The following is a 13362-nucleotide window of genomic DNA, read 5'->3' as shown; positions in this document are numbered from 1 at the left end:
AAAATTCAAAGCTCTGAAGTGATAAGTTCTAGGAGATGAAAGTATGCAAGTCTAAAGAACACATGCTACATTGAGGTCCTCATGAGCATGATGTCCCAAATGCAATCCCTCCCTTGCCCAACATGGAGCATAACATATGAAAGTTGTATCTGCATATGGAAAAATGTAACATTCCTCTAGTCTCAATTAACTACACAAATTTTCTGCTAAACTAATTTCTAGGTTTATATACATAAGCCCTACTGTTAGTCCTGCCAAACTGGATTTTGAGAGGGTACATCCAGAAATGGCTATTATTTTCATCCATTTTGCATAAGTGGTCACTAACACATACAATACATATACTTACAGTAGATGGAATTTATAGCATCTTCAATTTCTTCAAATATATATCCCCCACAAAAAGGGACTTGACTGTTCTAATTCAGGACTTCTTACTCAGTCATAAGTATTCACCAACTGTTCTGGATCCAGATCATTTTTTCTCATTTAAGACTCAACAACCCCAGATGCTTTAAGCCCCCCACCCTGTTTCAAAAAAATCTTGTAACCATAGTCAAACCTTGAATGCAATCAACATTCTAGAGTTTTTTGAATAGTGTCAGTAGGCAAAATCATTTCTGTTGTGTGTGTATATGTGTGTGATGTGTGAAGAATGTGAAACTAGGGAAAAATGAATGTGCTTGACCTAGTCTTCAGTACGCAAGCTAGTAGAGTTATAAATACCTTCAGATGGCCTAACAGGTGAAACACTGAGCCTGTAAGTGGCTCTTTTCCTTTATTTCCCTTCCAAGTAATTACTAATCCAATATATAGACCAGTGTAGCAGAAGCCCCTGTAACAGTATAATTAGATCAACTACCTGGGCAGTCAAGCCGGGAAACAGTCATTCCACTTGCATCTGCCAATCCCATACACTTATTTACAAAGTGGCATTTCAATAGTCAGGTATGGTTCTATGGAAAGGAAGACAGGACAACAAATAAGGTTGCTTGATAGGCAGGACTAAATGATTTTCTTGCTTCTATTTATACATTGAATTCAACTCTAATCAAGAAACAATGGCAGTTCTGTTGTCAACCACAAAGAGTAATGACAAATCAAAATCAAGAAGCCATCAGCTGACTTACTTAAACTAATTGTATTGGAATTTAAAAGAAGGTTAATAGAAAGATGAACAATTACAATGCATCAGAATGCAGTATTTCTGTAGTCATCCTTGGTATAAGTAAGAACCACTCACATTTGGAGGACAGTCACATGTATCCAAGTGGAACTGTCATGAAAAGTTGAAATCTGATAGATAAGCAGATTTTAATGGCTCAGCTGGAGGCCTCCATAGTCTCAGCCTATATTTGCATGTATATTTCAATATCAACTTTCTCTGCAACATGGAAAAATTTGTTAGTTGTTTTAGGCTAAAAATTTCCAGGCTGTCTATGTTAGTTCCAGCATAACTTGAGTAACTGCCGTCAGAACAATATTGACTAATTAGTGTTATTGAAGTTCCCTGTTGTGTGTTACCTAAATATGTTATCAGTGCAACTACAAAATTTTCCAGCTAATAATATCATAAATTACTCAAGCTTTAATTAATCAAGTTTTCACTAAATAGAGTGAATACGCAAAGAAGAAAATTCAAATCACAAATGGCTGGACTACATCTCATGAAGCAGAGGTGACTAATGTGAATCTCCCCTTCCTCTTCCTTACCCCCACCCACCCACTCCCCCCCCACCCCAAACATCCCAAAACAAAAAACCTAAATTCATCAAAATTATTGGAACTGCCAAGTTAAAGACCTAGTATCAGCAGGAACTAGTGTCTCATAGCACAATAAAAAACAATATAAAACTTAACCTTAGACAGACATATTAAGATCCTGGTAAATTGGATAACATACATGTTTCCAAGGTATGCCAAGTCCCTTGAGCTTAAGGGTCCGGGTGTCACGCTTGTTACTTTGTTCAAAACAAGCCGTCTCTAAGCCATTGCCATGCCTACATTTGACACAAGAATATGTCGTAACAATACACGTAGCTGCTAAGTGCTAACATGTCCATTTGCATTTGTGATGCAGAGCTAATAAAAGAAAGTACATGTTGTGCTAAACAAGAGGCTTAACTTGAATTTGTTTTAGACAAATTTGTTGAGGAAAATTGCTGTCTAGGCTCAAACAGCACAGGTACCCTTTTGGGTAAAACTTATGTACAAATTCATTAGGTCCCAAATTGAATTCAACCGCATGGTTGTATCGACCAGTGTAACAAAAACAATGTTATCTTTCTCAAGAACAATTAAATTCAACCATGTCTTTAGTTGGTCAATGTAACCCATGTTTAAATTTAATTAGGGAACCTAAAATGCAATTCCTACTGTATCTAACTTTCAGCTTTCCATTTTATTTTCCCACCTTTTCTTAGCAACCAAAAAACTGCCAAAAGCCAATTAAATTATCAACATTCAATAATAAAATCGTTAACTTTTGTTTTTTATTTTATTTTATTTTATTTTATTTTTTTATTTATATCTATTGTGAGTGTTGGGTACTTGGGTTACAGTCTTTACAGCCACAGATAATGAAAAACAAAAACTAAAAACATACATAAGTTTCCACATTTTATAAGCAAAGAGAGAATCAGAGTTCATAGAGGTTTTACCTGGTTGGTGCGCGCCAAGCCAACAGATGATGACCGTTGATCTTGGAGGAACTGCACACAATGCTGATGCTACGATTAGTATTATTTGTAAAGGAAGCATAGGTACTTTTGGGCCTTTCCGGATTTGGGTTATGGGGCATTTATCCAGCCCGAAACCATAATAGCAGTGTGAACATTATTTATTTTATTATTTTATATTTTTGGAGAAGAAGTGAACATTTTTTAGATGCTCCCATTCCAACCCCAAAAAAAAAAAAAATCAAATTTTTAACCAAAAAAAAAAAACAATTTTATATGCCAACTTGGTAAAGAATCTTTTGTGCGTTTACCAAATTGTCCAATTTCCCTATCACTTTTGTTTCGTGGGTTCCAAGAAAATTGTGCTCAATACCTGGAAACTTTAGGCCGTGTTTGGTTCATGTAAAATATTTTTCCAAAAATAAATATTTTTTGAAAATGCTATTTTCGTAAAAGGAAAATGTATTTAGGCTGTTTGGTTGCATTTTACAAAATAATATTAGAAAACAATTTTCAGTGTTTGATAACATTCTAAAAATGCTATTTTCCTACAAATTTTTCACATTTTCTTAGCTATTTTCTCAGCTTCCAAACAAATTTTATATCAGAAAAAACCCACCACCACCGTCACAAACTCACCTCAACAACCCACCCACATCAACAAACCACCACCTACCACCACCATAACTCTGATTAAAAAAAAACCACCACCACAAACCCACCTCAACAACCCACCCACATCAACAATGGCTATCAACAAACCCACCACAACCCAATAAAAACCCACACAACCGGCCATAGCCCACAACCCAAGGACCCCACACCACCGATCCCCATCACCATCGACTCACAGGCCATAACACAACGATCCATTCTCTTCAAATCAGAGTGATCGGAGCCATCAATTTCGTTGGAAGAGAAGGTAAAGTTTGAAGCTTTGTAGGAAGCGAGGAAGCCATCAGTTTCACAGCGATCTCGGCTTTCCTTCTAGCGCGATTGATCATGAGCTAAAAGGCTCTCTACTCTCTCTTCTTTCTCTCTATCTCTCTTTGTGCTTGAGTCCGGAAATGGAGCTCGGTCTCGGCCTATGGTCGTCAGACTAGAGCTCGGTCTGTGGTCGTCGGACTGGAGGATGGGTTGTTCTCTCTCTCTCTCTCTCTCTCTCTCTCTCTCTCTCTCTTTGCGTAGCTCGGTCCGAAAGTGATTTGAAGTGAAAATAGGAATGGAAAATAATTTCAGGGTCAAAGGCTTCTAATTTACAGTTAAATGAAATGTAAATCCGGAAAATTCTATTTTCAAAACCAACCAAACACACGGTTTTACAAAAAATGATTTCCTAAAATGGTTTGAAATCAAAACAAACGGACCCTTAGTAACAGTTTAGTGTGCGTTTGGGAAGCGCGTTTTGTGCTTCCCAAATGCACGTTTGCATTTTTCTCTCTTTTTTTTTTTTTTTTTTTAGCATTCCCAGATGAAAAGTCTGACTTTTCCCATGAACAGTGCACATTGTGCACTATTTATGGACCCATAAATTTCACTTTATAATCACTTTTTCATTAAAAATAGGTTTCATGGTACTATTCGTACATTTAAAAATTATTTTGCTACAGTATTTTTCAGTTTTCAGTTTCAGTTTTCAGTTTGCTACAATATTTAAACAACAGTTTTCAGCTTTTTTGAAAATATGTGTGGGTGAAAAAATATGTAAAAATATGTGTAATATTGTTTAAAAACTGAAAACATATGTTTGAACTCGCGTACCAAACAGAGCCATACTTGCATTAATTCATCGAGAGCACTCGTTAACAAAGTATCAAATTTTAACTAAATTTAAGTGCAAAACTCACCCGCATCAAGTTATATGAAGTTACTTAAAAATACATAATTGTTATAGTAACATGTAAATTTACGCACACTATTCATTTTACATTTAATTTTTTTTATATTTCTTTATATATCTCGAACATAAAGGAAGAGAGTATGCAGTGATAGTTGTTTGTGAAAAAAGAGAAACAATTAAAAAAAATTGATATTTAAATGAAATATATTGTAAAATAGATAATATAACGTGGTGTGTTTTGAAAAGTTAATAAATAAAATAGAAATAGTAAGTTTTTTTAATGTTAAAATAGACATGAATTTTTGCATAAATGAATACGAATGCTTTTTTTATATATTTAGAATACTAAGTATTTTTAATTAACACATGAGAAGAAGGGGCATTTTTAACACACACACACGAGAAAAAGGAGAGAGTGAATACGAATGCTAACAATACAAACTAAACTTCCATTAGATAGTTAATCTAATACTTTTTTTAATATAAACAATAGTTAATCTAATACTAATTGTTAATTACTAAAAATGCCAAAGCTCTATATAGATCTTCTACGGCCTGGTTACCTGGTGGGTGCCATCGTCCATTCCTGATGGTTTCGCTTGGTCCTACTGCAGGAACAGGGGCAATCTCAATACCCTAATGGTCCCCTTTACAAACACAAAAGTATTCCCAAACGTGGGGTTACCTAATGGTCCCCTCCACAAACACAAAAGAAAAAGGAATAAATTAAGAAGCTTATCCAGACAAGTGAGAACCGTGGAATTTTCATCCTTGATCAAAAACCAAGAAACTTCCTAGGAGAAATATGCTTTACCCCAATCACCACTCATAAAGAAACTTCCTAGGAGAAATATGCTTTACCCCAATCACCACTCATATTTCCATATGCCTCCAATAACTTTTCATCTTTAAAATAAAGTCTTTGGTCAATTACACAGCTTTTTCAGAACAGAAAAATAAAAGTTGAAGTCTTGGTGGATGATTGTTTAGTGTTTAATACCAAAAGTGGTCACCATCAACCCACTATACACGTTCTGATCTCCAAGAAAAAAAACCCAATAAAACCAAACTTTATGTGCTATAAAATCAAACTGATTCACTTCTTCAAGCGCAAGTTTAAACAAGATCAACAAACAAAAGCTTCTGAGCCAAAAAGGATGGCCATTTTAAACCTTGGAGAGAACATAAAAATCAACCCAGAGATAGTCAACAAAGCTTGTTCTCTTGCAGTGGGGGCTCACAATTCTGTAGATGAGCCCTATATTTTGCAGAACATTCGTGGTTCACCAGATCTTGTCATCTTTGGCTTTCCTGGGAATTGGTCTGTAAATGATTGGTATGCCGGAGAATCTTTTGGAGAAACCAAGATCAATCTTGAGTTGTTTCCTTCTCTTAGAAGTATAGGCATCGATGAACATGCCAAGGTCAACAAAGCCTTTCTGCAGAGATTTGATAACAAAGTCTTGACGAATTCAGATTTCAAAAACAAGGTACTACTTGTATTTTTTTTCCCCTGATTACTTGCTTGTTCCTACGATGGATTTATCTATGATTTGCTAACATTGTTTACACCATAATTAAATATATTAAGAATTTACCCATGTATCGTTCGGTAGAAATATATTAAGAAATGTTTAGAAATTGAAAATTTCCGTATTTATCCTAATTTTTGTTTGGAAGAATAGTTACCTGGTAGCAGTAGGCTTGAATTTAAGTCCCGGAGAGAGATTAAAAGAAAGGTTGAAGCCAAATTAATTTTAAAAATTATTAATTAATATAAGTAAAAAGTACTTAATTAATTATTTTTAAAAATTGATTAACATAAAAAGTATGGTGTTTATACAAGTGATAGTTTATTTTTGAACAAAGTTAGTTACACAAAATTGATTGTAGCCTAAAATTACAACTTTACTCAATATCATTAATATTACTATATATTTTGAAAATCTAACCGTTGGTTTGCATATTCTTTACGCTCTTAATATATATATATATCAAATTTTGTAACAATCGGATGTTATTTACTATATGATCTATAAGATTATATTTTATGCATAATTTTAAATTACAAAAACTTACAATTTAAATAATTTATTGATGACATAACTATTGATCTTTAATTGTCTAGAAATTTTGCAAACATGGAAGACATAAAAAGAAGATGTAATTCAATGATGAATTTTTCAAAATTCATCCCCAATAAAAAGATATTAGTAAGGTTATAGTCTTAAACTACAATCAATTTTGTAGCTAAATTTTATTGTTTTTATGCTTGGTGTCAATTTATCTTTGTGTCTAATGTTAGAGTTGAGATAGAGGATATACCTTGTCATGTTAAAGTACTTTATTTTTTTTAGAAGGTATTTAATAATTTAAGATGACTATAAGCATATATTTCAAATAAGTAAAAAATAAAAATAAAAATAAAAATAGTCAATATATATAATATTTAAAAATTGAAATATAACATTTATTGTTGTTACGCTCCTATTGAGCCATATCAGGGTAGCATTTTGGTTAACTTCAATCTATTCGTCCACTTCAGTCCATTTCACTTGTAAGATCTATTAGCAAATAAGTAAATGAGTTCATTATTTTGTTCAAAACTATTAGTACATGAAGTCAATTAAGAATTTATTTAAATTAATATTAATAAAAAAACAATAAGATATTTTAAATAATGCATCTTAGGAATGTTTTCATTTAATTTTTAATATAAAAAGAACATTTAAATGATATCGTTTACTAATTAAAATTTTTACAAAATGACATGATTGGTTAGTTTTACATCAATAACATGATAAACAACTTCCTAATTATTTTTTAGTGATACTATAGTTAATTAGTACAAATTTATATCTGTATAATATCTAAAAGATGAAGTTTCGTGTATTGTTGCTATGCTATTTTTGAGCTACAATAACGTAGCATTTTGGTCCACTTTTGCCCATTTTAGTCCAATTCGGTCAACTTCCGTCCAGTTATGTCTGTTCAATCCATTCAGTCCATTTCAGTCTTATTCTATCCAATTCGGTCCACTTCTATCCAGTTAGGTCAATACGGTCCAGTTCGGTCTAATTCAATCCACTTGATCCATTTTGGTCCTCTTTTGTCTATTCGGTCTATTTCGAACTAATTGTCCCTTAAATTGATTTTTTTGTAGCTTACCTTTTTAGTTTTGGGCTCCAAAAAAATTTTCCCTTAATTTTTGGGTTGAAAAGTATGAAATTTTATTCTATTTGGACTAAACTTTATAGTTTTGGGTTAAAAAATTTAAACAAAAAGGCATTAGAAATTAGAGATATGGGCTCTAAACAAAACAATAAAATGATAAATATTCAAAAGATTACCTTAAAATTCAAATTTCAATAACATAGGCAACCTTAAGAGGTTAGCTAAGTGGTTTCTAAGGTCTTATAATATCTATGAAATCCTGGGCATGAAACATCTAGCCCCCTTCTTGGGGTCATCCCCAAGATAGGCATTATACTTGTATTTTGAAAGAAAAAAAAAATACACTACAATTCTAAACTTATATAATAATTTAAATTTAATGTAACATATTACATGTATCCCATAGAATAGGAGTGTACATTTTTAAAAAAAATATTCTTGAATATATTCAAATTAGTTAACCGATTATGGTATATTTTAAAAAAGGGAAGAGTTCCTTTAATAACATATTATTCATTTATATAAAACAATATTATAATTATATAATTTAAATATTTATATTAAATTACATTTTTCTCTCTCACACACACACACACATATATACACTAGCTAAACTTTGTCCTAATACAAAATACATTAGGATAAAGTTTAGTTATAAAATTGATTGTAACCTTAGATTACAACCTTACTCAATAAAATAAACATTATTACATATTTTGAAAATCTAACTGTTGAATTGCATGTTCTTTACACTTTTAATACACATATCAAAATTTTGTGTAAATAAGATATTATTTACTATATGATCTATAAGCTTATATTTTATACATAATTTTAAATTACAAAACTTGCAATTTGAACAATTTATTGATAACATATCTATTAATCTTCAATTTTCAAGAAATTTTACTAGCATGTAGTATATAAGAAAAATATGTAATCCAATAGTAGATTTGTCAAAATCCACATTCAATAAAAAGATATTGAGTAAGGTTGTAGACTAAGGCTACAACCAATTTTGTAGCTAAACTTTGTCCATGAATATGTTTCACTACATAAAACTTATAAAAATAGAAAATACTTTTAAATAATGCATCCTACAAATTTTACATTATATTCTTATAAAATAATTATATTACATTTTGTCATTTTCTCATGCATCGTGTGGGCTTGCGATTAGCTGTCATTAATAGATGAAGTTAAAATATTAATTTTAAAATATTCAAAAAAATATATTTTGATAAATAAATAAAAAGTTAATAAGAAGTATTTAAAGTATAATAATATACTTAAAAAATAAAAATAAAATGCTCTATGCATGCTTTGATTATTTTTTTTTTTTTAGAAGAGATTATATGATGTTTTTATTCTAGGGTCTAATTAATGTATGCCCTTAGGGCATATATCAACAAATCTGTTTTTGGAAAAATTTTATTGGGAATTGAAAAAATTGTCAAAACTTTTTTAATTTTTGATAAATTTTTTTTTTCAAAAATGGTATACTATTAGTAAAATCCTTTATTTTAAATTAACTTAAAAGTACCAGTTTTTTTTCTTTCTATATTAGTTTTCATTTCAAAATTCATACTAAGAAAAGGTGAGTTTACTTGTTTTTTTTTTTTTGGATAAAAAAATATTAAGAAATATATATTATAGGAGAAATTGTTTAGAAAAAAGAAAAAGAAAAAGAAAAAGAAAAAGAAAAAGACAGAGTGGTTAAGTGATTTTGTGATAATATACCATTTTTTTTAAAAAATATTTAAAGTCTTCTTTTTTTCTTGACGAAATCAGGAGAGTTTGAAAATATTTTCAAATAACAAAATCCACCCCACCCTCCCCATGCATAGTGGGAAAAAATTACCTCAACATATCGTAGAATGCCTACATGGTAGGAAAAACTAGTAAACTACCCCATGCATTGTGTTGAAATTACTTCCACTTTTGTTTTTATCCGAGGAGTGGTGTTGCTTAATCCCTTCATGAGTAGTGTAACTTAGTTTTCATCACCTATTTGTATTCAATTTTTGATTGAGGAATTACTTGGATTTTGATCGAGATTACTCACCACGTCCTTATTCTTCAATTAATACAAGTGCTTGACTCTTATTTATATTTATTGACTGACATGTCCTTTATAGCTTGTTTGGATTGAGTGAGAGAGAGTAAGGGAGAGTAGAGTAGTGTTGACCGGATAATAGGCTAATTTCCGGTCAATTCTACTATATTTTTCCTCCCTCATTCTCAATCCAAACAAACTATTATTCTGATTGTGTTGTCAAAATAGCTTAAAGATAACATTGTTTTGTTATATTATTCAATACTTATACAACCATGTGGTTAAATTTAATTTGAGACCTAAGGAACTATACATAAGTTTTACTGAAAATATATCACTAGTTCTTCTTAACAAATTTGACTAAAATAAACTTAAAATATAAAGATAACGAATAAACATAAGCCTCTTGTTAAGCACAACATGTTGTACTTTCTTTTAGTAGTGGAAATTTGAAACCATGAGGCCATTGGTATGATTAGCTGTGCACAAATGTAATTGAAGGACATGCACATAGCAGCTGTGTATTGTTTTGTAATGACATATTGTTGTGTCAAACATAATGTTGGATTCATGGCATTGTAGGCATAGCAATTGCTTGGAGACGGCTTGTTTTGAACAAAGTAACTCACACAACACCATGTTTGTTTTATGCAGTGAAAGGTTGGAATTCTAGAGTGTTTTTTAATGCAATTTGGAGGGGAGTTGAAACCTATGTAGCAAAGCTTGATACTGAGATTAGGGACTTTCAGTCTTTCAAAGAATTGCTTGTCACCTGCACCCTTAAGCTCGAGGAACTTGGCATATTTTGCAAACATGTATGTTATACAATTTACTTGGCATACCTTTAATATGTTTGTCTAAGGTTAATTAGTTTTATATATTGTTTATATGAGGCACCAATTTTTATTTTTCTTATCAAAGAAGTCAATCTTTTAACCTGGTATTCACTTAATTTTGATGAATTTTTGAAACTTTTGACCCCAAATGGAAGGGGCAAAGGAAGATGCAGTAGCCACCTCTGCTTCATGAGGCATTGTCCAACTGATTGTGATTTGGAGGTTTCTTCTTTGCATATTCACTCTATTTAAGGCAAACTTGATAAATTAGAGCTAGTAATTTATGATATTATTAGCTTGTGAATTTTATAGATGCACACAAATAACATTGGTAGGTGATATTATTAGCATGAGAATCATGTTCAATGATCATGAATCCTTTACATTTTTAATGCAAGATTTCGATTTATGCTCTTCAGGGAGATTTTCCACCACTTCATAAAGGTGGATTTCTCCAAAAACACGTCTACCCAACTTCCGCCTTTGATCCATATCTGTACTTGTCTTCTAGTAAAACCTCTTCCTTGATTGTTGTCAAACCCTCTGCTGCTATTTTAATGCGCAGCTCCTCTACCTTGGCCCAAAAGCATGATCTCCACTGATTCAGCTGGCATCCTCTAGCATTCTCACCATCTCTGCGTAAACTTGTACGTTTGGCCTGCCCCTATCATATAGCTCCGTGTCTTCATTCTTCAAGTGCATAGTAGTTGGCAATATCTAGGGCTCAACAAGGCGCGGTACCTTGTTCCAAGATCATCCATCGTTCTTAGGCCTTCAAATGCATCTGGGAGTTCATACCTTTTAAAATTTCAAGATTTCATCCCATATACCTGCTATTCAAGTCTCTTACATTAGCTCGAAATCCTTGGAGGTTCTTGAAGCTTGAAGGCATCATAACAACCTAGCCACGATCCCTACAATTCAATTGGTAGTCTTCTAGTAGGTATTTCATTGCTTTCTCAATGTCTGTCTTCTTGAGATCGATGCTGTCCTTGTTTGCAATCTTCCGCTTCTCTAGCTCTCCAGCAGCACGAAGACACAATCTAGCTCTTGTACTCTGAACACCTCACAAGGAAAAGCACAAAGAAAATACAAAGAAAATTCTTTGGTGACCAATACTCTTTAACTTCAACACATTTTCTAGCATTGAAATACTTTTAGTCTATTGCAAGTCATGTTTAAAGAACAATTATTTTTTAAAAAGAGTTGATTTCAAGATTTTGAAGTTTGTTGAAACAAGCAAAGGAAATAGAAATTACCAAGCCAAGGTCGTTCAAGGCTGCATTAACTGTTGCAGTATCACTAGTAGATTCTGCAGATAATGGAAGCTGTTCCAGTGGCTCCAGGTAAACTTCATTTAGCATTTGGAAGCTGTCTTGCAATTCACTCTCATAGCCGAAATGTTGTTGAAGAGTTCTCTGGGCAACATCTGTACATTCTTCTTCTTTGCACAACTGAGATGAGTAAAATAATAGTTGCAAAACAGCATCTGGATTCCTCAAGATAACTAGCTTTCCATTCCCAGTACAGAGGACATAAGTTCCAAAGGGCTTGTATGGGCTTAATGGAATGAAGTTTGTCACAGTTTCCAATAGTAGGTTTGTGTTTCCCATGAGGTTGCAAGCAGCATGGCTTGCCACAGATGATGCATTCTTCATTACTTTCATGTAAAAATTTGAAGCATCAAAGTTGTTAATGGATGCATGTGCAAGATTTATGGATTTTCATTGAGGAATTGGAGAACTCTCTGAAATTCCAATAGAATGGATGAGACTGGAGCAAGCAATATCCGTGGAATAATGTCATATCTCATGACAAAATGTATGAAGTAGCGAGCCCAGTTCTCACGCCTAAGAGCATGGGAAAAAATGTGGTTACCAGTTAGAGGACAACCAAAAGTCACACACAGAGGTGAGGAAGGTGAAATTTTGTAGTTATCAGGTGAATCTGATCTCAAGTATTTTTCCAAGAACCAAATTGTTGCAAGGTTGGCAATTGAACCACCTATGGAGTGTCCTGTAAACAGTATTTGCTTCTTCTCTGTCACTGCCTTTCGCACCTGTATAATGTGTTCATATTTAGTAACAAGATATCTGTGTTCCAATTCCATATATATGAGTATGTTTCAGTGCTTGCATGGGATACTTTCTATGATGTGCTAAAGTTTGTTGTCTCTTTAAATTCTTATTGAAACTATTAAAGTTCCAAGCCAATTCAAGCTGAATCAAAAATGGGTTTTACTACAATGGCAAGATGTGATTGGCACATGGATAAATATAGCTATGTATGCTTGACCAAATATAGAACACGAGTTTGTTTTACTAAGGAAAAAAAAAAAAAAGTAATGCTACAGTCACAAACTATTTTACAACATTTTTACAAACTATTGATGTGGCTAACTTCTAACTGGTTTTCATTTAGGTCTACCATTAATATCACCTTTTTATTTACCAATAATCACACATCACTTCAGCATTTTGTAAAAAGTTCGTATATCTTACATTACTCAAAAAATATTGAGTCACATGACTCACATCGGTATTCTCAAATAGGTTTGGTATCTTCTCAATTATTGAGGATATTAAAGACCTGGCCTATTAACTCTGTTGGAACTGAATATTTTTTTTTTTTTTTCATTTGGGTTTATAGGTGTTGTAATTGAATAAAACGACTCACCACTCATGTGTTATAATGATATGTGGTTTTTAAGCTAGAACTGAAAAAAAAAAAAAAAAAAAAAAAAAAAAAAAAAAAAAAAAAAAAAAAAAAAAATAAAAA

The 13362-nt window shown here is 32.2% G+C and overlaps 1 protein-coding gene and 1 long non-coding RNA gene across 2 annotated transcripts; both read right to left on the bottom strand.

Moving 5' to 3' along the window:
- Positions 1 to 130: 130 nt before the first annotated feature.
- LOC111999315 (uncharacterized) lies at positions 131 to 2885 on the bottom strand. Its single transcript, XR_002881585.2, has 5 exons — positions 2661 to 2885; positions 1904 to 2000; positions 1244 to 1384; positions 727 to 835; positions 131 to 528 (listed from the first exon to the last, which is right to left on the bottom strand). It is a non-coding gene; the product is annotated as an uncharacterized LOC111999315 (long non-coding RNA).
- A 7962-nt stretch (positions 2886 to 10847) lies between these two features.
- Positions 10848 to 12855, bottom strand: LOC111999312 (protein EDS1B). The gene is given in 11 exon segments (XM_065762939.1): positions 10848 to 11009; positions 11012 to 11053; positions 11056 to 11182; positions 11215 to 11284; positions 11286 to 11303; positions 11305 to 11391; positions 11393 to 11420; positions 11423 to 11491; positions 11494 to 11641; positions 11844 to 12278; positions 12281 to 12855. Coding segments are annotated over 11 exon segments (1494 nt in total). The 5' UTR covers positions 12695 to 12855; the 3' UTR covers positions 10848 to 10953.
- Between the last annotated feature and the right edge of the window lie 507 nt (positions 12856 to 13362).

Source organism: Quercus suber, unplaced genomic scaffold (genome assembly GCF_002906115.3).
Source record: "Quercus suber isolate HL8 unplaced genomic scaffold, Cork oak 2.0 scaffold_481, whole genome shotgun sequence".
Taxonomy (NCBI): Eukaryota; Viridiplantae; Streptophyta; class Magnoliopsida; order Fagales; family Fagaceae; genus Quercus; species Quercus suber.
Note: the sequence above shows the minus strand (reverse complement) of the source record. Positions and strands in the feature narration are given on the sequence as shown.